This window comes from Anser anser (genome assembly GCF_964211835.1).
Source record: "Anser anser genome assembly, chromosome: 3".
NCBI classification, from domain to species: Eukaryota; Metazoa; Chordata; class Aves; order Anseriformes; family Anatidae; genus Anser; species Anser anser.
This window is the reverse complement of record NC_139722.1, coordinates 1,351,320-1,374,333: the sequence shown is the minus strand read 5'-3', so window position 1 is coordinate 1,374,333 and position 23,014 is coordinate 1,351,320. Positions and strand designations below refer to the sequence as shown.

Sequence of the window (23,014 nt, the reverse complement as noted above, 5' to 3'; positions counted from 1 at the left end):
TCCGAAACACAGCACCCCGTGGTGCCAGGCAGCAGCCGGAGCCTGACCCCCACATCCCGCAGCCAGAGCCACGGGCACAAAGCAGGACCCCAGCCCCCCAACCCCTCCGTGCCCCTGCCCCAGATCTGGCCCAGCACCCCCAGACCCCAAACCCCGTCTCCCCGTCGCCCTGGCCCGAGCGCACGGGCTCGAGCCCCAACCCTCTGACCCCGACGCCGAGGACCGGGACCCCATCCCGACACCAGGACCCAACCCCAAGACGCCAGACCCCCCCCCCAGCGCCACTGGGCGCAGCCCCCAACATCTCCCCATCCTCCCCCAGCATCTCCCCAACCCCGCGGCATCCCTCCCCTTGGCCGGGCACGGCTCGGCACGGCTCGGCACGGCTCGGCACGGCTCGGCGGGGCGGTTGGACAGACATTTGGTAGTCATTAGGGCTGGAGGGAAGGAAGGAGGGAAGGAGGGAGGGAAGGAAAGGAGGGAGGGAAGGAGGGGGGGAAGGAAGGAGCAGCCTTTCTCCCCCCAGCACTCAGCCCAGCGCCTCGGTGGACGCCGTCCAAGCCCGGCCACGCTTCCCGCTCCCCATCCTGCTCCCCATGGGCGAACGGGCGGCCCCGGGGGCTCCCCCCCGCCAACAGGGCGGCTTCTGAGGGCTCCCCGAAAACCGTCGTCCAGCCGAGCTGGGGAGCGAGGGGCCAAGGAAGGCGAGCAGGGAGCCCGGCGGCCCCGGCCATGCTCGCCGGCACGGCGGGAGGAGACGCGCTGCGGGGAGCGGGGCGCTGAGGCCCTCGGTGGCACGGGGCTGCGGCCACTACGTCCCCACTCGTGGCCGGGCGGTTTTGGGGCGATGAGAGGTGAGTCGGGGCCGTACGGGGGGGGCTGGAGGCTTTTTTTTTGGCGGGGGGACACCGGGAGAGGGGTGAGGTTGGTGGTGTAGGGGCAGGAGGGGATGGCGGTGGCCGAGCGGGGGTCCCCATCATGGTCCCCAAAGTTGGGGGGTGGTGCCCCCCTCCCTGCCCACCCCATGGGCAGCTTTTTCCGTGCTGGGTGGGCTGAGGTGGGCTCGGCCCCACTCTGAGACCCCCAAAGCAATGAGGGGGGCTTCCAGTGCAGACCTCCTCCTCCTCCTCCTCCCGGCCCAACAGGCGCCTCCGCCGCTCATTCCTGGGGCAGAAAAGCAAAAATTTGGGACAGCTGAAAACTGACAGGCCGGAGGGACGTGGAGGGGAGCAGGAGGCCCCCCCCTCACCCCCCCTCACCCCCCTCCGGTGCCGCCCTGGGTTTCCGTGGGGGTGGCAGGGTTTATAAGCAGGGGATGCTGACGGTGCCGGCACTCCGGCCATGGGACGCGGCCCCTCGCGGCCCCCCCGGCGTGGAAAGCCCGGCGCAGCCCCAACTTGTGCCCCCCGCACCTGGGGGCAGCTGTGGAGCAGGTCGGGGGGCTCGGGATGGGGGGGGGGCAAAGCTTGGAGGGGGGGGGATGCAGGGGTTGGGGTACAGCCCCCTCCTGGGTCGCGGCACAGCCAGAGCCTGTGCACCGCGCTCGCCCGGTGCCCCCGGGTGGGATCCGTGGTGTTTGCCACTCCTGCCAGCTGCTGGGGGGGGGGTCCTGGGCTCCGTGCCCCCCATCGCCGTGCTCTGCCCCAGCAGAAGGGAGCCCCGGAATCAGCTCAGGGCTTGGGGACGTTTCGTTTGCTTTTTTATCAATGCAGCAGCTTGGGGAGCACGGAGGGGGGGGGGGGGGGGGGGCCCTTCCCAGAGCCGGGTGCTCCTGGGAGTGGATGGGTTGGGGGCACAGGGATGGGGGCACAGGGGTTGGGGGCACAGGGATGGGGGCACAGGGATGGGGGCACAGGGGTTGGGGGCACAGGGATGGGGGCACAGGGATGGGGGCACAGGGATGGGGGCACAGGGATGGGGGCACAGGGGTTGGGGGCACAGGGATGGGGGCACAGGGATGGGGGATACAGGGGATGGGGGCACAGGGATGGGGGCACAGGGATGGGGGCACAGGGATGGGGGCACAGGGATGGGGGATACAGGGGATGGGGGCACAGGGATGGGGGCACAGGGATGGGGGCACAGGGATGGGGGCACAGGGATGGGGGCACAGGGGTTGGGGGATACAGGGGATGGGGGTACAGGGGATGGGGGCACAGGGGTTGGGGGCACAGGGATGGGGGCACAGGGATGGGGGCACAGGGATGGGGGTATAGGGGATGGGGGCACAGGGGATGGGGGCACAGGGATGGGAGTACAGGGGATGGGGGTACAGGGATGGGGGTACAGGGGATGGGAGTACAGGGATGGGGGTACAGGGATGGGGGTACAGGGGATGGGGGCACAGGGGATGGGGGCACAGGGATGGGAGTACAGGGATGGGGGCACAGGGATGGGGGTACAGGGATGGGGGCACAGGGGATGGGGGCACAGGGATGGGGGCACAGGGGACGGAGGACACAGGGGACGGGGGGGGCCCTCCACCAGCCCTGCTCCCCTGGGTTTGGCTTTGCCGGGGCTGAGCGTGAGCCCAAACACGGGGACAAAAAACCCAGGAGGGCCCCTGGCCGTCCCCACGCACGGGGACGGGATCTGCAGGCAGGGGCTGGGAGGCAGCGAGGCCTCTCGGGGTGGAGGCCGGCCTCGTCGCCGCTTTTCCGGGCTCCCCCTGAAGCGTGGGGTTGCCTTCCCTTTCCAGCAGAGGACCTGGTGGGAGCGGAGGAGGAGGAGATGCCGTCCTTCCGCACCGCCGGTGAGCACCGAGGCCACCCCGTTGCGCCCCCCTTCCGTGGGGTGGGCAGCGGCAGGGCCTGATCCTTCCCTCTCCTGCTTCAGGCAGGGCACGGAGCAGCTGCAGCCGGTGCCAGAGGAACCTCTCCCTGCAGACGGCCGTCAAAGTCCTCTACGTCTTCTCTGTCCTGCTCATCGTGGCCGTCACCGTGCTGGCCGCCCTGGGTGAGCGCAGGCGGGGATGGGGGGGTGGGCCTCATCCTTCCCTCTTTTCTCCTTCCCTTCCTTCGGGCAGCCCCACGGGGATGTGTGAGCTTCCCTCCAACGCAAGGGTTGGAGTAGGATGTGGTGAAACAACCCTAAATTCCTGGACCCCCCAGTCTTTGCTGCTTTTTGGTGAGCTCTCCTGCATCCCAAGGGAGCCGCGGTGCGAGGGGACCCGATGGAGCCTGGTGGGCTTTGTCCTACAGGACACCTGTGGCTCTGAGGGGGGTCCCATGTCCCCCATGAGGGTCAGCAAAGCCTTTGGTGGGGGTCCCAAGACCCTTGGTGTGGTAGGGCTGTGTTCTGCACCTGCCCGGCCCCCTCAGCACCCTCCTCCCCTCCGCAGTGTTCAGGAGAGTCGACTCCATCGCGGGCGGCATCGACTCGGCGCAGGCGTACTACGAGGAGAAGATCCTGGCCATCCAGGGGGAGATCCAGGGGCTGGGTGAGTCCAACAGGGAGCTCCAGGGGCTGGGTGGGCCTCAACGGGGAGGTCTGTGGGTGCTGGTGGTGGGTGGTGGGCCTCAGCAGGGAGGTCTGTGGGTGCTGGTGGTGGGTGGTGGGCCTCAACAGGGAGGTCTGTGGATCCTGGTGGTAGGCTAAGGGCCCCAACTTGAAGGTCTGTGGGTCCTGGTGGTGGGCTATGAGCCTCAACAGGGAGGTCTGTGGGTGCTGGTGGTGGGTGGTGGGCCTCAACTTGAAGGTCTGTGGGTCCTGGTGGTGGGTGTTGGGCCTCAGCAGGGAGGTCTGTGCGTGTTGGTGGTGGGATATGGACCTCAACAGGGAGGTCTGTGGGTGTTGGTGGTGGGCTATGGGCCTCAACAGGGAGGTCTGTGGGTCCTGGTGGTGGGCTATGGACCTCAACTTGAAGGTCTGTGGGTCCTGGTGGTGGGTGTTGGGCCTCAGCAGGGAGGTCTGTGGGTGTTGGTGGTGGGATATGGACCTCAACAGGGAGGTCTGTGGGTGCTGGTGGTGGGTGTTGGGCCTCAACAGGGAGGTCTGTGGGTGCTGGTGGTGGGTGGTGGGCCTCAACAGGGAGGTCTGTGGATCCTGGTGGTAGGCTAAGGGCCCCAACTTGAAGGTCTGTGGGTCCTGGTGGTGGGCTATGAGCCTCAACAGGGAGGTCTGTGGGTGCTGGTGGTGGGTGGTGGGCCTCAACTTGAAGGTCTGTGGGTCCTGGTGGTGGGTGTTGGGCCTCAGCAGGGAGGTCTGTGCGTGTTGGTGGTGGGATATGGACCTCAACAGGGAGGTCTGTGGGTGCTGGTGGTGGGCTATGGGCCTCAACAGGGAGGTCTGTGGGTCCTGGTGGTGGGCTATGGACCTCAACTTGAAGGTCTGTGGGTCCTGGTGGTGGGTGTTGGGCCTCAGCAGGGAGGTCTGTGGGTGTTGGTGGTGGGATATGGACCTCAACAGGGAGGTCTGTGGGTGCTGGTGGTGGGTGGTGGGCCTCAACAGGAGGTCTGTGGGTCCTGGTGGTGGGCTAAGGGCCTCGTGGTGGAGACCTGTGGATCCTGGTGGTGGGTGGTGGCCTAAGGGCCTCCTCTGCCCTGCCTCCAGATGAGAAGACCTCGGGGAACTGCTCGCTGTGCCGTGAGACGGCTGAGCTGGGCCAGGAGCTCGCCAGGCTGCAGGGCGAGCTGGAGGAGATCCAGAAGATGCTCCTGGCGCAGGAAATCCTCCTGGACCGCACCTCCCGCACCCACGAGCTGCTGGCGTCCTCCGGCCAGGAGCTGAGCGCCGAGGTGGCCGGCTGCTCCCTGGCCATCGGGCAGGTCAACCAGAGCGCGGGGCGGCTCATGGCGCGGGCCGGGGGCTGGCAGGACGCGGCCGCGGGGCTGCGGGGCTCGCTGCGGGCGCTGGCGCAGGAGCGGCTGGAGGCGCGGGCGGCGGTGCAGCAGCTGAACGCGACGCTGGGGCAGAGCTCCGAGTGGATCCGCGCCGTGCAGAGGAAGGCGGACGAGGAGACGCTGACGCTGCAGAAGATGGTGGCCGAGTGGCAGAACCACACGCGCCTCCTGGGCGGGCTGCGGGCGGCCGCCGCCGAGACGGGCGAGATGGTGAAGGGCCTTCAAAGCAGCGTGGGCGCCGCGGCCCGGCAGGTGGGGCAGAACTCGGAGAGCATGCACGAGCTGGTGCTGCAGGTGATGGGGCTGCAGCTGCAGCTCGACAACGTCTCCTCCTCCCTGGACGACCACGAGGAGACGGTGAGCGACCTGCGCTACCACGGCCAGTACGCGCAGAACCGCACGGCCGAGCGCTTCGAGACGCTGGAAGGGCGCATGGCCTCCCACGAGGTGGAGATCGGCACCATCGTCGCCAACGTCAACGCCACCGACAGCCACGTGCACAGCATGCTGCGCTACCTGGACGACGTGCGGCTCTCCTGCACGCTGGGCTTCCACGCCCACGCCGAGGAGCTCTACTACCTCAACAAGTCCCTCGGCCAGGCCCAGGGAGCCACCGACCGGCTGCGGGAGCGCTTCGGCCTGCTCAGCGCCCGGCTGGACTTCGACGTCCGCAACCTGTCCATGGTCATGGAGGAGATGAAGGTGGTGGACACCCGGCACGGGGAGATGCTGAGGAACATCACCGTCTTACGAGGTGAGGGGCCCCGGCGGGCAGCACTTCTGGGGCTGATCCTGGGGACAGCCGAGTTCCTCGGGAGCTTCCCACACCACACAGGAGCCAAAGCAGCAGTGCCTTGGCCGGGGAGGTGTTGGGGTGGCCGTGAAGGTACCCAAATACCTGGTCATGGACACGGAGGTGTCCTGGGGACGGAGCTGAGCGGCTCAGCTTGTCCCCGTGCAGGGGACAGGGCAGCCCGGAGGTGACCCAGGTGGTTATAGCGGGGTTGGTCCGCACACCACAGCTCTCCCCCTCGGTGCTGGCGAGCCCCCCTCGCTGGTCTTGGTGGAAAGGGCACGAACACCCCTGGACAAGGCGTCCTGAAGCTTCCCCTGGTGCCTTTGGTGGCCTGGGGACATCTCCAACCACCCACGTCCCCTGTTGCCCCCAGCGAGCCCTGTCCATGGGGTCTGCACTACCCGGACCCCCCAGCTCAGCCCTTTTGAGCGCTCTCCCTTGCTGTCTTTGGCTAAAAAAGGGGGTTTTGCTCCAGGAAAAAGCAATTATGGTGTCCTCAGACCCTGGGTCCTGCTGGCACAGCCGTCTGGGGACTGCAGGAAGGGGGGTGGAGAGGAGGCTCCGCATGCGCAGGGGTGCTCGGGGATGCCCCGCACACAGAGCTGGGAGCCAAAGCGGCTCTGGGTTTAACCGGGATCCCAAAAAAACCACAGGGCACCCCCCCGGCTCACCGTTCCGAGCTGCTGCACCCCGAGCTTCGCATTCACCCCCTTCCTCTTCCTCCCGCAGGTGTGCCGGGCCTCCCGGGCCCCCGCGGCCTCAAGGGCGACGTGGGCACCAAGGGTCCTGCAGGAAGCAAAGGAGAGAAGGGCGACGTGGGCAGCCTGGGCTCACCGGGCCCCCCCGGCTCCCCCGGCCCCCCGGGTCCCCCCGGTCCCCAGGGAGAGAGGGGACCCCTGGGTGTGAAGGGCTTCCCCGGCCTCAAGGGCACGAAGGGCAGCTTTGGGCTGTCGGGCTCCGAGGGACAGACGGGGCCTAAGGGAGACCTGGGCCCCCCGGGGCCGGAGGGGGGGCCAGGGCCGGCGGGACCCCCCGGTCCTCAGGGAAAACCGGGGCTCCCCGGGAACCCCGGGGCTGTGGGACGGATCGGCCCCACGGGACCCAAGGGAGACCCCGGGTTGCGGGGCCCCCCAGGACCACCGGGTCCCCCCGGCCCCCCCGGCCCATGACCCAGCCTTGGAGCCGCGCTGATGGCACGGGGATGGAGGAGCCCCCCCTCCTCCAACCCCAAAAGCATCCCCCGCTGCCAGACCCTGGGGACAGGGCAGGAGGGACCCGGGGGGGGGGGTCCGGACCCCCACCCCCCCCAAGCACCGTGCTTCGGGGTGCCGTGGGGCTGGTCCCCGGCTCTCGGGTGGCCGCGGGTGCAGGCTGTGGGCAACGAGAGCCCCGGGGTCCCGCGGGACGAGGACCCGCAGGGGTTGGGGTGCAGCTGGTTTGCCCCCCTTTCCCCAGCCGCCGCCCCCCCCCCGCCCCGCCACCCCTCGCTGCGCCGGCTTTGTACTTGTGGCACAATAAATCCCTGCGGGGACCCGCGGCTCCTGCCTCCTGGAGGGGTTTTTGGGGGGGGGGGGTGAGCTGCTGGTGTCAGCGTGGGGCAGGAGGTGCGGGGGAAGCGTTTTGCAGCGCCGCCGGTGATTTGGGGAGGTGGGAGCAGAACCCGTGCGGGTGCCTGGGCTCGTCGCCCCGTCCTGCAGCTTGGATGGAGCTGGCGGGGGGGGGGGGGGGGAGAAGCCCCCTCCGTAGCCCCCCCCGGTGTAGCCGAGGGAGATGCAGATGGAGCGACGGTGCTGGTGGCCGGGCTGGGGCTGATCACGGGGATCCCCCAAACCCCAAACCGGATCTGGTCCTGCTCTGGGCCACCTGGGGCAGGATTGTGTGGGGTGGGAGCCGGGGGGGGACGGCCTCAGAGACACCCCCCCCCGTGTGTATGGGTGTGTTTGTACGTGTGCGTGCATACCCAGGGCACGTGGGCACGCATGTGTGTGGCTGTGCGCGGGCACGAGTGTGCACCCCACTGCCCGCACGCGTGCACGCGCACCCAGGGGTGCCCCGCGGGGCGTGCCGAGGAGCGCACACACTTGTGCTGTGTGAGACCGAGGTCTCCATCGGGGACCCTGCTCCTCGCCCCCCAGAAGGGCCCCCCGGAGCCAGGCCCGTGCCCCCCGGCCTCCCCCCGGGGCAGGGTGTGGGGTGTTTTTTTCCCTTGCTGAGGGCAGGGAGGGGGCAGCCGGAGGCCCCAGGTACCCGAGCCGGGGCCGCGGTGCCAAGAGCAACACGGCGCTGGGGAAAAACAGCCGGCCCCACCTCGGGCTCTGCCGGGGTTCCCCTCCCTGCGGTGCCAGAGCAAAAAAAATCCCCTAACGCTCACACACATCCCTGCCGGGCTGCCTGCACGGCCCGGTGCTGCTTCACTGCCTGCTCGGGGGAGAAATGGGGTTTTGCCAGCCACAGCCTGCCCTGAGCTTGCTTTCCAGCTGCGTGTTCAGGGCACGGCTGGCCCTGGCCCTCTCCTCATCCCCGTCCCAGTCCCTGTTCCCATCCCCATTCTGTCCCCATCCCCATCCCAGTTCCTGTCCCCATCCCCATACTGCCCCCATCCCCATCCCATCCCCATTCCCATCCCCATTCCCATCCCCGTCCCATCCCATCCTCATCCCCATTCCCATCCCACCCCAGTCCTCATTCCCATCCCCATTCTGTCCCCATCCTCATCCTTATCCTCACCCTAGTCCCTGTCCCCGTCCTCATTCCCATCCCCATTCTCTCCCCATCCTCATCCTTATCCTCACCCTAGTCCCTGTCCCCATCCCCATTCCTGTCCCCATCCCATTCCCATCCCATCCCATCCCAATCCCCATCCCCGTCCCTGTCCCCATCCCGCCCCACCCCTGCCGCCCCCCCGGTGCCTCCAGCCCCGTGCCCTCCCCTGCTGGCCCTGCCCGTGCCCCGGCTCGGTCCCGCCGTGCTGTTTATTGCTGTTGGCACGACGTTTTCCTGTTTTCATCCCAAAAACGACGCCTGCAGAGCTCCAGGGCTGCGGGGCTGTTTGGTGCCGGGGGGGGGGGAACAAACACCAATGTTACTGCCCCTGCAGAGGGTCGGGATGAGGGTGCTGGGGGGGCACAGAGCAAAATACCCCAAACCTGCCCCATGCTGGGGGCTGTGGGCACCCCACAAACCCGCACGGTGCTCCCGGCGCTGCCCCTCCTGAGGGGGACACGCAGACCCCAAACGGTGATGTCCGGGGGGACAGGGACGTGCAGACCCCAAACGATGATGTGCAGGGAGATGGGGACATGCAGTCCCCAAACAGTGATGTAAAAGGGGATGGGAACATGCAGACCCCAAATAGCAATGCCCAGAGGGACAGGGACAAGCAGACCCCAAATGGTGATGCCCAGGGACATGAGGACATATGGGCAGTGACACCCAGGGGGATGAGGACATGCAGACCTCAAACAGTGATGTCCAGGGAGATGGGGACCCACAGACCCCAAACAGTGATGTGCAGGGGGGGACAGGGCATGTAGACCCCAAATGGCGATGCCCAGGAGGACGTGGACATGAAGCCCTAAGGGCAGTGACACCCAGGGGGACAGGGATATGCAGACCCCAAATAGCAATGCCCAGGGGGACAGGGACAAGTGGACTCCAAACGGTGATGCCCAAGGGGGATGGGGACATGCAGACCCCAAACAATAATGCCCAGGGGGACGGGGACATACAGACCCCAAACGGTGATGCCCAAGGGGATTGGGACATGCAGCCCTCAAACAGGGATGCCCAGGGGGATGTGGACATGAAGCCCTATAGGCAGTGACACCCAGGGGGATGAGGACATGCAGACCCCAAATGGTGATGCCCAGGGGTATGGGGACACGCAGACCCCAAACAGTTATGTGCAGGGGGATGGGAACATGCAGACCCCAAACGAGGATGCCCAGGGAGCTGGGGACACGCAGACGCCAAACAGTGACGCCCAAAGGGATGGGGACACTCAGACCCCAAACGGCAACGTCCAGGGGGACGGGGACTCACAGACCCCAAATGGTGACGCCCAGGGGGACGTGGACACCCCCACCCTCCCCAAGCAGGGACTCCCGGGGGCCGTTTCCCAGCACCGAACACCCGAGCACACCGGAGCCGCCGGCGGTGCCGGAGCCAAGCACAACAGGCGGCAGCTGCAGCGCGGGGCCGAGCCCCGGCCAACGCCCGCGCCCCATGAAAGGGCCCTTTTGAGTGGGATTTTGTCCCTCGGGGCCGGGGGGGGGGGGGACACACACAAACACCTGGGTCCCCCACGGGAGCCTCCCGGACTCCCGGGCTCTGCCCTTGCAGCTGGAAGGGGGGAAACTCGTCCCCCTGCCTCAGTTTCCCCGTCAGACTTTGGGCCCCCGTCCCCGCCCGTCCCCGTCTCCGTGCTCCCCGTGACGCAGTTCGTGGGTCAAAACTCGCTATTTGGCCCCAAAACCACGCACCTGGGGGGCACGGGAGCCCCGAGGCTCATCCAGCCTGCGTGCAGCCCCAGGGTGCTGCCGGCCTCAGCACGAGGGCGGCCTCGTCGCCACCCCAGGGGCCTCGGGCACCCCGCTGGGACTTGGGGGGCTCCCTCGGGGTGCTGGTGGGGTCCGGGTGCAGCTCCCCACGCCACGGATCATTCTTTGCTTCCATTTGGCAGCTGCGGGGCCGGCCCCGGGGGCAGGGAGCAGCCCCGGGGGGCTTGGGGACCCCCTCCACGCCCCCAAATTCTCCCGTCCATGCACCCAGCCAGGCTCAGCACCCCAGGATGGGTCCCAAAAGGAGCAGGACCCTGCGGAGAGCTTGGGGGGGCAGCGGCTGGGAGTCACCCCAGGTTCATTCGAGCCCGAGCCGAGGCAGGGCAGGAGCAGCAGGAGGACGCAGAGCCCCCCACCCTCCTCCTCCTCCTCCCCCCCACAAGGGACCAGGGGCTGAACCCCTCGCCCACCCCAGCCCAAGCCCCGCAGCCTCGGGCCGGGGAAGGGGTACGTCCTGGGAAGGACATTAAACGATTTAAAGCGTGTTATTAATAGGGAGCGTGTTATTAATACCCCGTTGCATCAGGGTGCGGCCCTTCCTCCCGCACTCACTCCGTTTGGAGCAGTATTTTGGTGAGACTTTTAAACATTTTGGCTACAGCGAGAGCAAAACTCCTCTCGGGGGGGGGGGGGGGGGGTTAAAGCTCGCTCCCCCTTTGCTCCTTCCCTCCAAATCCAGCCCTGTGCTGGGAGGTCTCCTCCCTCCGAGGCTGGGAGAAGCCCGGCCAGAGCCGGAGGATGGATGGATGGACACAGGGATGCTCTTCCCCCAGCTCCTGTGAGCTCGCAGCACCCATGGGTGCCCCCAGAAGCGCACCCCGGGGTACGCAGGGGTACATTCGGGTACGTGTGAGGACCCCCCCGGGCCCTGCAGGACCGCGGCAGTCACCCCGCAGCCCTCCGAGGGCTGTGCTGGGCCAGCGGCCAGGGGCTGGGAACCATTCGAGCCCTTTCCCAAGGCTTGGAGCCGCTGCGGGAGGAGACATCCGCCTCCCACGGCCGTCCCGGGAGCACGGGGAGGCAGCGGGGGCCGCGAGGCAGCGAGCGGAGCGGAGCTGAGCTGCCGCCAGCAGGCCTGCGGCGCCTTTCTTCTCACCCCGGCGGGGAGCGAAAGGAAAGACAAACAGAGCTGGGACGGATTGCAAACACCCCCGCCGCCGCCACCACCACCCCGGCTGGGAAATTCGACAGCAGCACGAAAAGGAGCAAGGGGAGACAAACAAGGAGGGGATGGGGGGAGAGGCTGGCTCCTCGGAGCCCTCCCGGGGACACCCAAGGGCTGGAGGGAGCGCAGGGGTCCGTGGGTGCTGCCGAGCCCGCAGGGAGCTCCCCTGCCCTGAGCAGAGAGGGGATGGGGGCTGCCTGCACCCCCAGCCCCGCTCCAGGGCAGGAGGAGGACGCCCCGAGCCGGCAGGGGCAGGGTGCACAACACAACGAGGTCAGGCAGCGGCGCGGGGAAGGGAGACGCTGCCTCTGCACGACCTCCGCGGGGCCTCCAGCTTCACGCAGCCCGAGGAGAACTCCCCGGACACGGCTCTGCCCTTCCTCAGAGCAGACACTCACCTTCGGGCAGGTTTTACCGGCACGGTACGAATTTAATCATGACATATACACAGGCGCCGCGCCGACGACCGCGACGGCTTCGTACAGACTCGCCCACCAAACCTTACAGAGAGCTCTGAGCGGGACGGGCTCAGACACCGCACAAAACTCCACTCCTCTGCGTCAGCTTCTCCCTGCGGAGAAGTGTTCCGGGGAACAGCCCAGAAATAAAGCGTAATTAAGAAAAATATCACGCCGTGGGGCTATCCCCAGGCACGTAGCGCAGCCCCGGTACTGTGCTCAGGTAGGCTGCAACACCAGCCGAGCTCAGAGCCTTCATTCGTAGCCCTGTATTTAACGAGCAGCTACAAACGGCCAGGTTAGCCCTGCAAAGCAGCTGTCATCCCGTCAAAATTTACACACCCCAGTTTCAGAGGGATCCCCCCACCCCCAGGGAGAGAAGGGTTGTGCAGCCAGCAGCGGGGTTTTGGGGCTCGTGTACGCAGCAGTGACCCCAAACTCCTGCTTCTGCCCCACCGGGCTGCCAGGGCAGCAGGGAGACAGCACAATTTGTCTCCTCCTTTCTTAAATCTCCCGGGATTAAAAGCTACAGCAACCCCTTCCCTAGAATAAACATCGCTGCCTTCGTAGGGCTGATGCTCGGTTCTGCCTCCTTCCACCCACGGCCCTGACGAGGAGAGGTCAGTGCAGGCACGGAGATCTTCTCCCTCCAGAAGCTGTCCGCGGCTCAGAGCTGGTCGGGATGCCGGGAGAACCGGCCAGGTTCTGAAGAAACAGGGTCAGAGTTCGCTTTTTTTTTTTTTGGTTGTTTTGTTGCGTTTTTTTTTTGGTGTTCTTAGCGACGGTGAGTTATTGAGACATCCCAAACCACCTCGCGCTTGAGAAAGGAGCGAGAGGCTTTATTTACATAAAGTCGTCTGAATCGTTGCCATCCTGTGGGAAGAAAGAGAAGCAGGACGGTTGCGCACAAACGGAAAACGGCGAAGCGGTGCGTTCAGCAGGATGGCAGGTTTGCCATTTCTCCTGGACTCCTGCCCTCTCGGCACAAACACCGCGAAATCGGAGCAGACAAACAGCCGGGAGCGGCCCTGGAGTGGGAACAGCCCTGAGCGAGGCTCTGTGTTGTGAAAGAGCAGCGGCTGTTTGCTGATCCCTGGAGGAAGCAGGGGTCAGGCTCACCCCAGCAGCCCCAGGATGCCAGCCAGGAGGAAAAAAAATCAGGGATTCCTGAAAGCCACATCCTCCTCTAACGGGGAGTTAGGGACAAGGAGGCAAAAAATGGATTTTAAGCTGAGGGTCACCGGGATGAGCTCCAAGATCTCCTTGCCGAGGACCCCCCCCAGGTGGGAAGGCGCACACGAGGCAGACCTCAGGACACGCAGTGCACGCCAGGACCTCTTCCGAACCAGAGCCCCCCTCGGACCCAGCTCGCTTCCCTCCTGCTGGCCCCTGCTCCCTCCCCGAGCCGTTGCCCTGGTAGCTCCAGCTGGTTTCTCGTCAGAACCGCGCGTTCTCCACCTCCGCTAAAGCAGCGAGGCGGCGTGTGCAGGTTCTCTGCCCTTCGGGAGAGCCCCCTGCTCGCGTTTCGGGTCGCTCCCCAACAGCCTGCGAGGCTGGAGCCCGACTTAATGCTCCTCCTCTTGGGCGGGAAGGGGATTAAGGGGGACTTTGAGCACATCCCCAGTGGCGCAGGCTCCCCCCGGGTGACCCAGGAGCAGCAGGGCCCCCTCAGAAAAGCGAGGGGAGAGGCAGTGTCCTTCAACGGGAAGGGGCAGGGGAGCTGTGCTCTGCCACGCAGGAGGCGCTAGAAGTGGACCGCAATGCGGGAGCTGCCCTGCCCCAACCCCGCATTGAATTTCAGCCGTCCGCAAGGTTTCTGTGGGCATCGGTCGGCTCCTACCTGATTGGAGGACATGTTCTCAGCCTTCATTAACGACGAGTAGCTCCTGAAAGGAAAAATCACATTATCTTACAGGATACGTTTCCAAAACCCACTGACAGAGGCATTTTGATAAAATGGGATCGAGTACCAGAAAAGCAATCCGTTTTTCCTTTCCAAATTCAGCCAGGCTGGACCAAATATTTGCTTATCTTGTCCTCTTTGGGTAATTAAAGCAACCGGAGAAAGCGCATGTGCTGTGCAGACTCATTCTCCGCAGCCTCTGCGGCTTTGTCCAGAACCCACCAGCTAAATCATATCGGGAGGCAGAAAACCCTTTGCTTTGGGGGTGGTGAAGAGGCAGCTCCAGAGAAAAGCTCAGCAGGAGGGCAGAGCCCTTCCTCAGTAGCACGGATGTGCCCTGCTGCTAATTTCTCCTCATTTAGTGCCCTGCTGCTAGTTTCTCCTGGTTTAGTTTGCGTCTCTAAACCCTTTCTGATCTTTCCGCGCGTTGAATCCTCGAGTTTTTCGAATTCCAGTCTCGTTATCACTCACACACAAACAACGGCCTTCAAAGCAAGCCTTCGGGGCCGGCCGGCCGGCACGTCCCGCTCTGCACGGGACAGGCAGGAATTGGGGGCGGGGGGGGAAAACGAGATCCAAACATTGCCACACGTTTGGTTGCTGGATGGCAGAAAGGTCAACGCGACATTTCAGAGAGCGTCCTGGGCTTAAAGGCGATGGTTTGCAGGGGAGAGCTGAGGATTCAGGCGCTTTTCCCGACGCAGGGGATGCAGCAGGAGGCTGAGCGGCCCTACCTACGGCTCGGGGCTTTCCGCGGCTCACGCAAAGCTGGAGGGCGGCGAGGCTGTTCCCACCCCGCAGAGGGAGACAAGCGGCTCGCCCAATTTCCCTCGAGCTAGCAACAGATTTCGAAAGGCGCGGCTCCTTTCTGTTAACAATGGCTTCCCATCCAAGTTTATTTTAGGCCAAAAAAGGGGGAAACGCGTTCATTGTATAGACAAAGGAAACCACCGGGCCATGCAGACATGGCTGCAGCAGGTCAGCTGAGCGCTGAGTAAGGCCGGGCCAACGATTAAACAAACCGCTGAGCCGTGACCGTCTCCCAGCGCTGGTGAAAAGTGCACAAGTTCAGCGCTGGCACCGCGATTTATCACTCACCGAAGCTCTTCCAGCTCTTTCTTCTTCTTCATCTCTTCCTTTTCCTTCCGCTTCATCTCTTGGATCTGGGCTTTCTTCTCATTCCTCTCCTCTCTGTCGCGGGCTTCCTTCTCGGCAGCCAGGTCTGGGAAGCGCTCCACTTTGGTCTTCTCGAGCCGGTTCAGGATCTCGTTCACCTTCTTCTCCACCATCAGCATTTTCACCTGGGGAGCGCAAAAAGAACCGCCATCCTCACAGAAAAAAAAGAAAAGCCCTTTCGTTCTGGCACTCGGCCGACGGGCAGAAAACACCCCGCGTCCACTTCACCCGTGGCTGAGCCCCGCACAAACGGGCGCTCGGGAAAATCCCCGCCACCCCGTCCCACGCAGCAGGCTGTGTGACAGCGAAACGAGGCCGTTGTGCAGGAGCACACGACTAACAGGCACGAGCGCTGCGAAGCACAGCGGCGTGACTAATTCGCCTTCCTGGCGCGGGGCCTCGACCACGGGGCCAGGAGACGAGAGCGGGCCCCTGCCGATTCCTGAGGTGGCGGCAGCAGGTCTCTGCGGACCACGAGGGGAAGAGAACATCACACGCTGCCGGCTCTGCGCTCTGCAGGGGGTTCTGCATTTCCTGCCCTGCTGCAGACTTGTTTTGGTCAGCCATCGGCAGCTCTGGAGAGCTTTCTATCCCAGCAGCCGTGGATTTAGGCACAGCATTATCTGGGGCCACCAGCTCAGGCTTGGGGATAGCTTGGTACGTTGGCTGGACCCTACGGAGCTCAGCAGCTCTGCTTTGCCACAGGTTTAACAAATGCGGAGGGAGCTCTGGGGTGAGACCGCCCTCGAAGCAGAGACAGCAAAGCCAGAGACAGCCACGACCGCACTGCTGCTGGAGAGCTGATCCGACCGACTGCTCACGGGCAGGCTCCTCAGGGACGATGTCGGCGGAGATAAACCCAAGGCGAGAGCACAGACTGACGCGGGTGCCACTGGGCATTAGCGGAGACGTCACCCACACGGCGCTGCTCTTTGGGGACATCCCGGACAGGCCTCACGGCCACAGGCGTCACCTCGCCGTGCTGAGGCGAGGCTCAGCCACGGATTCTCACTTCAGGTACGTCCAAACACGCCCCGAGATCTCTCTCACGCTTCAGGAAGTAGATCATTCCCTCGCTTCGGAGCAAACGCTGAGGCCAAGGCACCCAGCTGCCGACAGGGAAGCGTCGCAGCCTGCCGCCAGGCCGCCCTCCCTGGCCTGCAGCGAACACTCACATCCTTCTGCCTGTGAAAGCCGATCTGCCCCACGTCCATGTCCGCGGTCTTCTTCAGGTTAGTCCACGGCGTGTACACCACGTTGACGTTGTTCATCTTGCAGCCTAGGCAGGAGGAGGGAGAGAAAGGAAGGAGACGTCGTCGGCCCCCTGCCGAAAGCAGATTTAAAGTCCTCCGGGTGAACGCAGCCGCCGACGGTTATTCCCGTCCCGCCCGTCACTAACTAGGCAAGGAAAGAAGGAAAAGGAGAGGTCCTTGCAGCGCCCCGGTGAAAGAGAAGGCGGCCACACCACCGCTGGCTGCGGTAAGAGGAGCGCTGCAGGCAGGGCTAACGAGCTCCAGATGGAGCCCCCGTCCCCGCCAGAGGAGCGAGCGCTGCGGAAGGGGGGCCCCAAGGCGCTGGGAGAGAGGCGGCTGCGAGGCCTCTGCCTCCGAGAGCAGCGCGGGGGCACGAACAGCAATGGCAGAGGTTTCGAACCCCTCCTTCTGGAAGCGTAAACGGGCAGCCCCGGCAGCTGTACGCGGCACCTGCCTTCCGTAAGAGCAGCACGGGCTTGGCAGAGGACGGCAGAGCAGGAGCTTGGCGAACACTCGATGCAAAATAACCCCCCCGCAGCGCGGAGCAGAAGCACAAACGCCTCCCACCCAGCTCCAAGAGACGTCCCGGGCGCAGCGGTACCTTGGATGCTGTTAGCCTTCACGAGGTGGGCGCAGTCTATCAGAACTTCCTTCGGGATGTCCTCCACCGTCTGCCCCTGCCACAGAGGGAGGCGCCGTCAGTGGCTTGCCGCGGAGCACGAGGGGCTTCGGGGACCGAGGGGCACCCGAAGACCCACCACGGCCAGGCCGCGATGCTCTGCGAGCACACCCAGACCTCCTGCGCTCCCCGTTTTACAGATTTTTGGAGTTTTCCACGTTGTTTTTAAGGAGGCTTGAAGCAAGGCTCTGCTCTGCTTCCCTCGAAGGGCTTTAGCAGCTCACGCGAGCAAGGAGGGTCCTCGCGCAGGGCTCGCTGCGGGGTGGGGCCGTGCAGCCCCCGGGCAGGTGAACGCTAACCAGGGCCTTTTAAAACCCGCGCGCCGGGGGCTCACCTTGTGCAAGCGGAGGTACACGTGGGCAGAGGAGAGCTTATCCACGTGAAACCTACAAAATAAAACAAAACAAACGCATTTAGCAGGAGGTAAGAGACGGCAGTCGCCCGCCCTGAAGGACACCGCAAGGCAGTCAGAGCTTCTCCTCCTAGGGACACCGTTCGCCTTGATGCGAGGCCGAAAAAATTAAAACAAAAATCCTTCCCCCCCCCGCCTCTTCTTACTGAAAACGCTGCCCCACGTGCAGGACGAGCCCTCCAGCACCAACACGTGAGCTCTCCCCCGTGCTTTCTGAGCCTCCTGCTCCCATTCTGCTGCGCCCCTGCTAAGGAGAAGCACATCTAAAATGCGCCAGACGCAGTTAGGAGAAACAACTCCCAGGCAAGCTCCACAGCAGGACCTGCGCGTTTCCCTGAGGCGGACCGAGGGCACCGAAAACTCACCGCGGGTGATGCTGGTGTGAGCCGTAAAACGCCAAAGGGACGGGAAAAGAAAACTTTGGTGGCTCAGGCAGTTTGAGGGCTGGTCTCAAGGCCACTCCTAAGTAACGGCGTAGACATACCCTAAGTTATCTAGCGATATAAAAGGTATGAGACAGAATGTTGACGTGATACTGCTAGAACACCACGTTACTCAGCCCAAGAAAGATTTCTTCTGCTGGAGAAGAAAATTCTCCCGTGCCGGTTAGCTTCCTGCTGACAAAGTGTCCTCGCAGCGCACGTTAGCTACCAGGCTGTCACACAGAGGGGAGGCACAAGCACGGGCGGCAGCTCCAGTTCCACCACGATGCCTGAACTCCTCCTGGCGAAGGCCTCTTTCAAGAGCCAGAAGTGCAATCCTGATTCAACCCCGATTTCAGTCTTGACTGAAAGGTGATTCTTGCGAGAAACCGAGAGCAGCAGCTGCAACACGCCTGGGCTGCCCAGCCGTGCCCAGAGCAGGATGGCTTTGCATAAAAATCTCACAAACCTCATCTAGGAGACCTACGGCCAGCAGAGATGCCGCCACCAGCTGCCAGCGGGAGGGGGAAACCCCCCTTTCTCCTTTCTGCCGAGCCAAACGTGAACCGAAACCAGGCCACGAACGTCTGGGCGCTTCCTGTCGCCTGCCCGAGCCGCTCACGGCGGGTCTGAGGCCAGCAGCTTCGGCTTTTACTTGTCAGGAGGCAAAAGGCCCAAATCCCCTGCTCCTGCTCTCTGCCTCAGCCCCCTGAGGCTGCAGGGGCTGCAGGACGGGCCCGCGGTGACGCCGAGCACACGCAGAGGGACAGACAGCAGCGTTCCCCAGGCACGGCATTTACTGCTGCCCAAAAACCTTCCGCCTCCGTCCCCAGGTTCCTCCGTGATTTCAGCCTCACGTGTTTCTGTTTCCGCTCCCCCCATCGGCTTTCTGGGCCCGCCGCCTGCCCTCGTCCGCACGCGGAGATTTCCGGAGCTGCTCCCTTCGAAGCACCCCGGGGGGCCCTTCCCGTTTATCCGCGCCCGTTTCCCAGGCGCAGGGAAACGAAAATCAGCACCAAACGGTGCCCCGGCACCCATCCGTGGCTCTGCCGCAACCCACGGGGGCCACCCCGCCCCCCGGGGACTGCAGTGAAACGACCGCACAGCCCCGGGGAAGGGGCGACCGCGGCACCCATGGGAGCCCGAGGGTGGTGCTGCGATCCCTCAGCAGCACCGGGGGGCGGCTCGCTTCGGCGGTACCCACCAGATGTCTTCGGGCCAGCCGTACTTGATGAGGTCTTCATCTGCGGGAACAAAAGCGGCACCGAATCCGTCAACGAGCCGCAGCGCCCGCCGAGGCCCCACGGGAGGAGAAACCAGCCGCGATGGAGCAGGGGCAGAGAGGGGCTCCGGCACCGGAACCGCCGCGGGGGCGAGGCTGAGGATCCCCCAACCTCCCGCCCCCGTTTCACCGGTTTTCCGTGACGTTTCTCCAGCTGTGCGGGGAGACTTTTAGGGAAAGCCCTCGAAACAGCCGGAGGAGCGCTCTTCCCCCCAGCGAGCCCCGTCTGCCTCCAGGCAGCCCGCTTTTCACCTCGCTTAGTTTTCAGGAGCGGCCGAAGCCTCGCTTACTCCACCGAGAGGATTTACGAGGTCTGCCTGCCCTAAGTAACAGCAACCCGGCGGACTGCAGAGGGGTGAATCGCAATAACCCGCGGGAGCGGACGAGGTTTCGAGCAACACACCGCAGCCATCCGGCCCCAAACGCCCCCGGGAACCCCAAACCTACCTTCAGGCACCCTCCCGCCCCCCCCTGCTTTCGGCACACTTACTTTCGTACTTATCCTTTCCCATGTAAATGGTGTAAACGGCAGGAGCAGCTGGGGGACAGAAAGGAAAACAAGTCAGGAGGGGCTCGGGCAGGCCCCGGGGTCAGGGATCAGACCGAGAGCCGCTTCCAAAAACCCCAGGAGCACACCGCCAACGTCCCTCGGGGAGCCCGGGAGGGTTCATTTTTTATTTTTTTTTTTTTACACTTCTGTTGAGTTCGAGCGGTGCCGCGCCGAAATTGGGCCTCCCCTGCCACGGACCCGCGGGTTTGAGCGGGAGGGGACGCGGCGCGGCTGCACGCGCCCTGCGATTCCCCCGCGTTTTCTTGTCGACGTCGCGGGACGGAGAAAAATCCCCAACGCAGGTGACCGAAACCGCCCCCAAACGCCGGCCTCGGAGAGCGCGGCGTCGGCTCCGGCGTTTCCAGAGGCAGCAAAAGGGAAACCGCCTCGCTAGGTGGGACGGCTTGGGTCCCGAGCCGCCCGCCGGTCCTGTTCTTTTTGGGGGCGTTTGTACCCAAAATGCGGCGTCGGCGGCGCGACGGCCAGACAGAGCTCCTCAAACGACACCGGCTGCCGTTTTAATTGCGTTCAGCAAAACTATAACAGCGTCGTACGGCCGCGGGAGTCAGCGGGGGGAAAAAAACCCGCTCCGGGCACGCGGGAAGGGGAGGCCAGGGGAGCGAGAGCTCGCCGCGGGCACAGGCACGACACAAACGTGAAAGGAAAACGCTCGGGAACGAAGTTTTGGGAGCAGGAACTTGGCGAGAACGCCGCCCACGCCGCCGAGAGAGCGGGGGGGGCACAGAAGGGCCACGACTGAACGCGATCCGGCTCCCAGCGAACCGCACGGGGCCCCCCCGGCGCTGCGTCGGGCCCTGCGGGAGCCATTGTGTTCCCCTGGGGACCTGCTCGGCCCAGTGCGGCCCAGTTGAGACCAGCGGAGACCAGTTTGGTGCGGCGCAGCCCGGTTTGAGCCAGTTTAATTGCAGCAGAACCCAGTTGAGCTCGATTTAACTCGGTAAAGCCCAGCACAGCGCCAATTCGCCCAGTTTAGCCCGGTAAAGCCCAGTATGACAGGTCCAACTGAGACCAGTTCAGCCTCGTTCAGCCCACTTCGGCCCAGTTCAGCCCCGTTTGGCCCGGTTCGGCCCAGTTCAGCCCGGTTCAGCCCAGTAAAGCTCAGTAAAGCCCGGTTCAGCCCAGTAAAGCCCGGTAACGCCCAGTACAGCCCACTTCAGCCCGGAAAAGCCTGGTTCGGCCCAGTAACGCCCGGTTCGGCCCAGAAAAGCCCAGTTTGGCCCGATTGGGACCGGAAGAGCCCGGTTCAGCCTGGAAGAGCCCAGTAAAGCCCGGTTCAGCCCGGTCTGGCCCAGTAGAGCCCAATTCAGCCCAGTAAAGCCCGGTAACGCCCAGTTCGGCCCAGTTCAGCCCAGTAATAGCCAGTTCGGCCCGGTAACGCCCAGAAAAGCCCGGTTCAGCCCGGAAAAGCCCAGTAAAACCCGGTAACACCCGGTTCAGCCCAGTAACACCCAGTTCTGCCTAGTAACGCCCGGTAAAGCCCGGTTCAGCCCAGAAAAGCCCACTCAAGACCGGTTCGGCCCGGAAAAGCCCGCTTCAGCCCAGAAAAGCCCAGTCAAGCCCGGTTCATCCTGGTAACGCCTGGAAAAGCCCGGTTCATCCCGGAAAAGCCCAGTAACACCCGGTTCAGCCCGGTTCGGCCCGTAAAAGCCCTGTAAAGCCCAATTCAGCCCGGTAACGCCTGGTTCGGACCAGAAAAGCCCAGTAAAGCCCGGGAAAGCCCGGTCTGGCCCAGTAGAGCCCGATTCAGCCCAGAAAAGCCCGGTTCAGCCTGGTTCGGCCCAGAAGAGCCCAGTAAAGCCCGCTTCATCCCGGTTCGGCCCGGTCATAGAGCCCGATTCAGCCCACTCAAGCCCGGTAACGCCCAGCTCGGCCCGGTTCAGCCCAGTTCTGCCCAGTAACGCCCAGTTCAGTCCGGTTCAGCCCGGAAAAGCCCAGTAAAGCCTTGTTCGGCCTGGTTCAGCCCGGAAAAGCCCGCTTCAGCCCGGAAAAGCCCAGTCAAGCCCGCTTCAGCCCGGAAAAGCCCAGTCAAGCCCGGTAACTCCCGGTTCGGCTCAGTAACACCCGGTTCAGCCCAGTAACGCCCGGTAAAGCCTGGATCAGCCCGGAAAAGCCTGGTAACGCCCGGTTCAGCCTGATAACAGCCGGTTCAGCCCAGTCAAGCCCGATAACGCCCGGTTCGGCCCAGTTCAGCCTGGTTACGCCCGGCTCGGCCCAGTAAAGCCCGGTTACGCCCGGCTCGGCCCAGTAAAGCCCGGTTACGCCCGGCTCGGCCCAGTAAAGCCCGGTTACGCCCGGCTCGGCCCAGTAAAGCCCGGTTACGCCCGGCTCGGCCCAGTAAAGCCCGGTTCGGCCCGGAAAAGCCCAGTAAAGCCCGGTTCGGCCCGGAAAAGCCCAGTAAAGCCCGGTTCGGCCCGGAAAAGCCCAGTAAAGCCCGGTTCGGCCCGGAAAAGCCCAGTAAAGCCCGGTTCGGCCCGGAAAAGCCCAGTAAAGCCCGGTTCGGCCCGGAAAAGCCCAGTAAAGCCCGGTTCGGCCCGGAAAAGCCCAGTAAAGCCCGGTAACGCCCGGTTCGGCCCGGAAAAACCCACTCAAGCCGGGTTCAGCCCGGTTCGGCCCAGAAAAGCCCAGTAAAGCCTGGTTCGGCCCGGTTCAGCCAAAGCCCGCTTCAGCCCGGAAAAGCCCAGTAAAGCCCGGTTCAGCCTGGAAAAGCCCGCTTCAGCCCGGAAAAGCCCACTCAAGCCCAGTTCAGCCCGGAAAAGCCCGCTTCAGCGCGGTTTGGCACGGTTCAGCCTGGAAAAGCCCAGTAACGCCCGGTTCAGCCCGGAAAAGCCCAGTAAAGCCCGGTTCGGCCCAGTAACACCGGGTTCGGCCCGGAAAAGCCCGGTTCGGCCCGGAAAAGCCCAGTAACACCCGGTAACGCCCAGTTCGGCCCGGTAACTCCCAGTTTGGCCTGGTTCAGCCCAGTAGCACCCGGTTCAGCCCAGTAGCACCCGGTAACTCCCGGTTCGGCCCGGTTCAGCCCAGTAACGCCCGGTAAAGCCCGGTTCGGCCCGGAAAAGCCCGGTTCGGCCCCGTTCAGTCCGGTTCGGCCCAGTAACGCCCGGTTCGGCCCGGTAAAGCCCGTGCCGGCCCCGCGCTCACCGCCGGAGGTGAAGTAGAACACCATGGCAGCGCCGCCGCCGCCGCCGCCCGCTTCCTCCAGCTCCTACCGACGGGGGCCGGAAGCGAGCAGCGCGCAGGCGCGCGGCGCGACGCCGCATGCGCAGTGCGGTGCCGGAGGCGTTGCTCTGCGCCGTACGCATGCGCCGCCTGGCTGGGATCGTGAAGCCGGAGAGAGGGTTGCGCATGCGCACAGCGGGCGGGCAGGACCGGGCAAGGGGTGTTGAGGGGGCAGCTGTGCGCATGCGCGGCTGCCTGTGATCGTGCAGCGGAGTGCTGCGCGGTGACAGCAGCAGGATTAAACACAGGAAGCGCCATTAAAAACAGGCAGAAGGTTGCAA

At 64.6% G+C, this 23,014-nt stretch overlaps 2 protein-coding genes across 8 annotated transcripts; one reads left to right on the top strand and one right to left on the bottom strand.

The window, feature by feature from the left end:
• Window positions 1-503: 503 nt before the first annotated feature.
• Window positions 504-7,174, top strand: SCARA3 (scavenger receptor class A member 3). 4 transcript variants are annotated; one of them, XM_083827659.1, is made up of 6 exons: window positions 504-854; window positions 2,702-2,752; window positions 2,836-2,955; window positions 3,341-3,439; window positions 4,552-5,595; window positions 6,367-7,174. In XM_083827659.1, exons 1-6 carry the CDS (start codon window positions 848-850, stop codon window positions 6,804-6,806), a joined length of 1,761 nt encoding a protein of 586 aa, XP_083683785.1. In that variant the 5' UTR covers window positions 504-847; the 3' UTR covers window positions 6,807-7,174. The 4 variants fall into 4 exon arrangements, with proteins under 4 accessions (XP_083683785.1, XP_083683784.1, XP_083683787.1 ...); XM_083827658.1 differs by having other exon boundaries at window positions 505-854; window positions 2,699-2,752; XM_083827661.1 differs by lacking the exon at window positions 504-854 and adding an exon at window positions 1,274-1,433.
• A 4,596-nt stretch (window positions 7,175-11,770) lies between these two features.
• On the bottom strand, window positions 11,771-23,006 carry CCDC25 (coiled-coil domain containing 25). Of its 4 annotated transcripts, XM_083827662.1 has the most exons (10): window positions 22,656-23,006; window positions 19,437-19,484; window positions 18,869-18,908; window positions 17,608-17,704; window positions 17,165-17,216; window positions 16,753-16,828; window positions 16,074-16,177; window positions 14,821-15,023; window positions 13,660-13,705; window positions 11,771-12,692 (listed from the first exon to the last, which is right to left on the bottom strand). In XM_083827662.1, the coding sequence occupies exons 1-10, from the start codon at window positions 22,989-22,991 to the stop codon at window positions 12,663-12,665; spliced, it is 1,032 nt and encodes a 343-aa protein (XP_083683788.1). In that variant the 5' UTR covers window positions 22,992-23,006; the 3' UTR covers window positions 11,771-12,662. The 4 variants fall into 4 exon arrangements, with proteins under 4 accessions (XP_083683788.1, XP_083683790.1, XP_083683789.1 ...); XM_083827664.1 differs by lacking the exon at window positions 17,608-17,704 and having other exon boundaries at window positions 22,656-22,794; XM_083827663.1 differs by lacking the exons at window positions 17,608-17,704; window positions 18,869-18,908; window positions 19,437-19,484 and having other exon boundaries at window positions 22,656-22,933.
• Window positions 23,007-23,014: the final 8 nt, after the last annotated feature.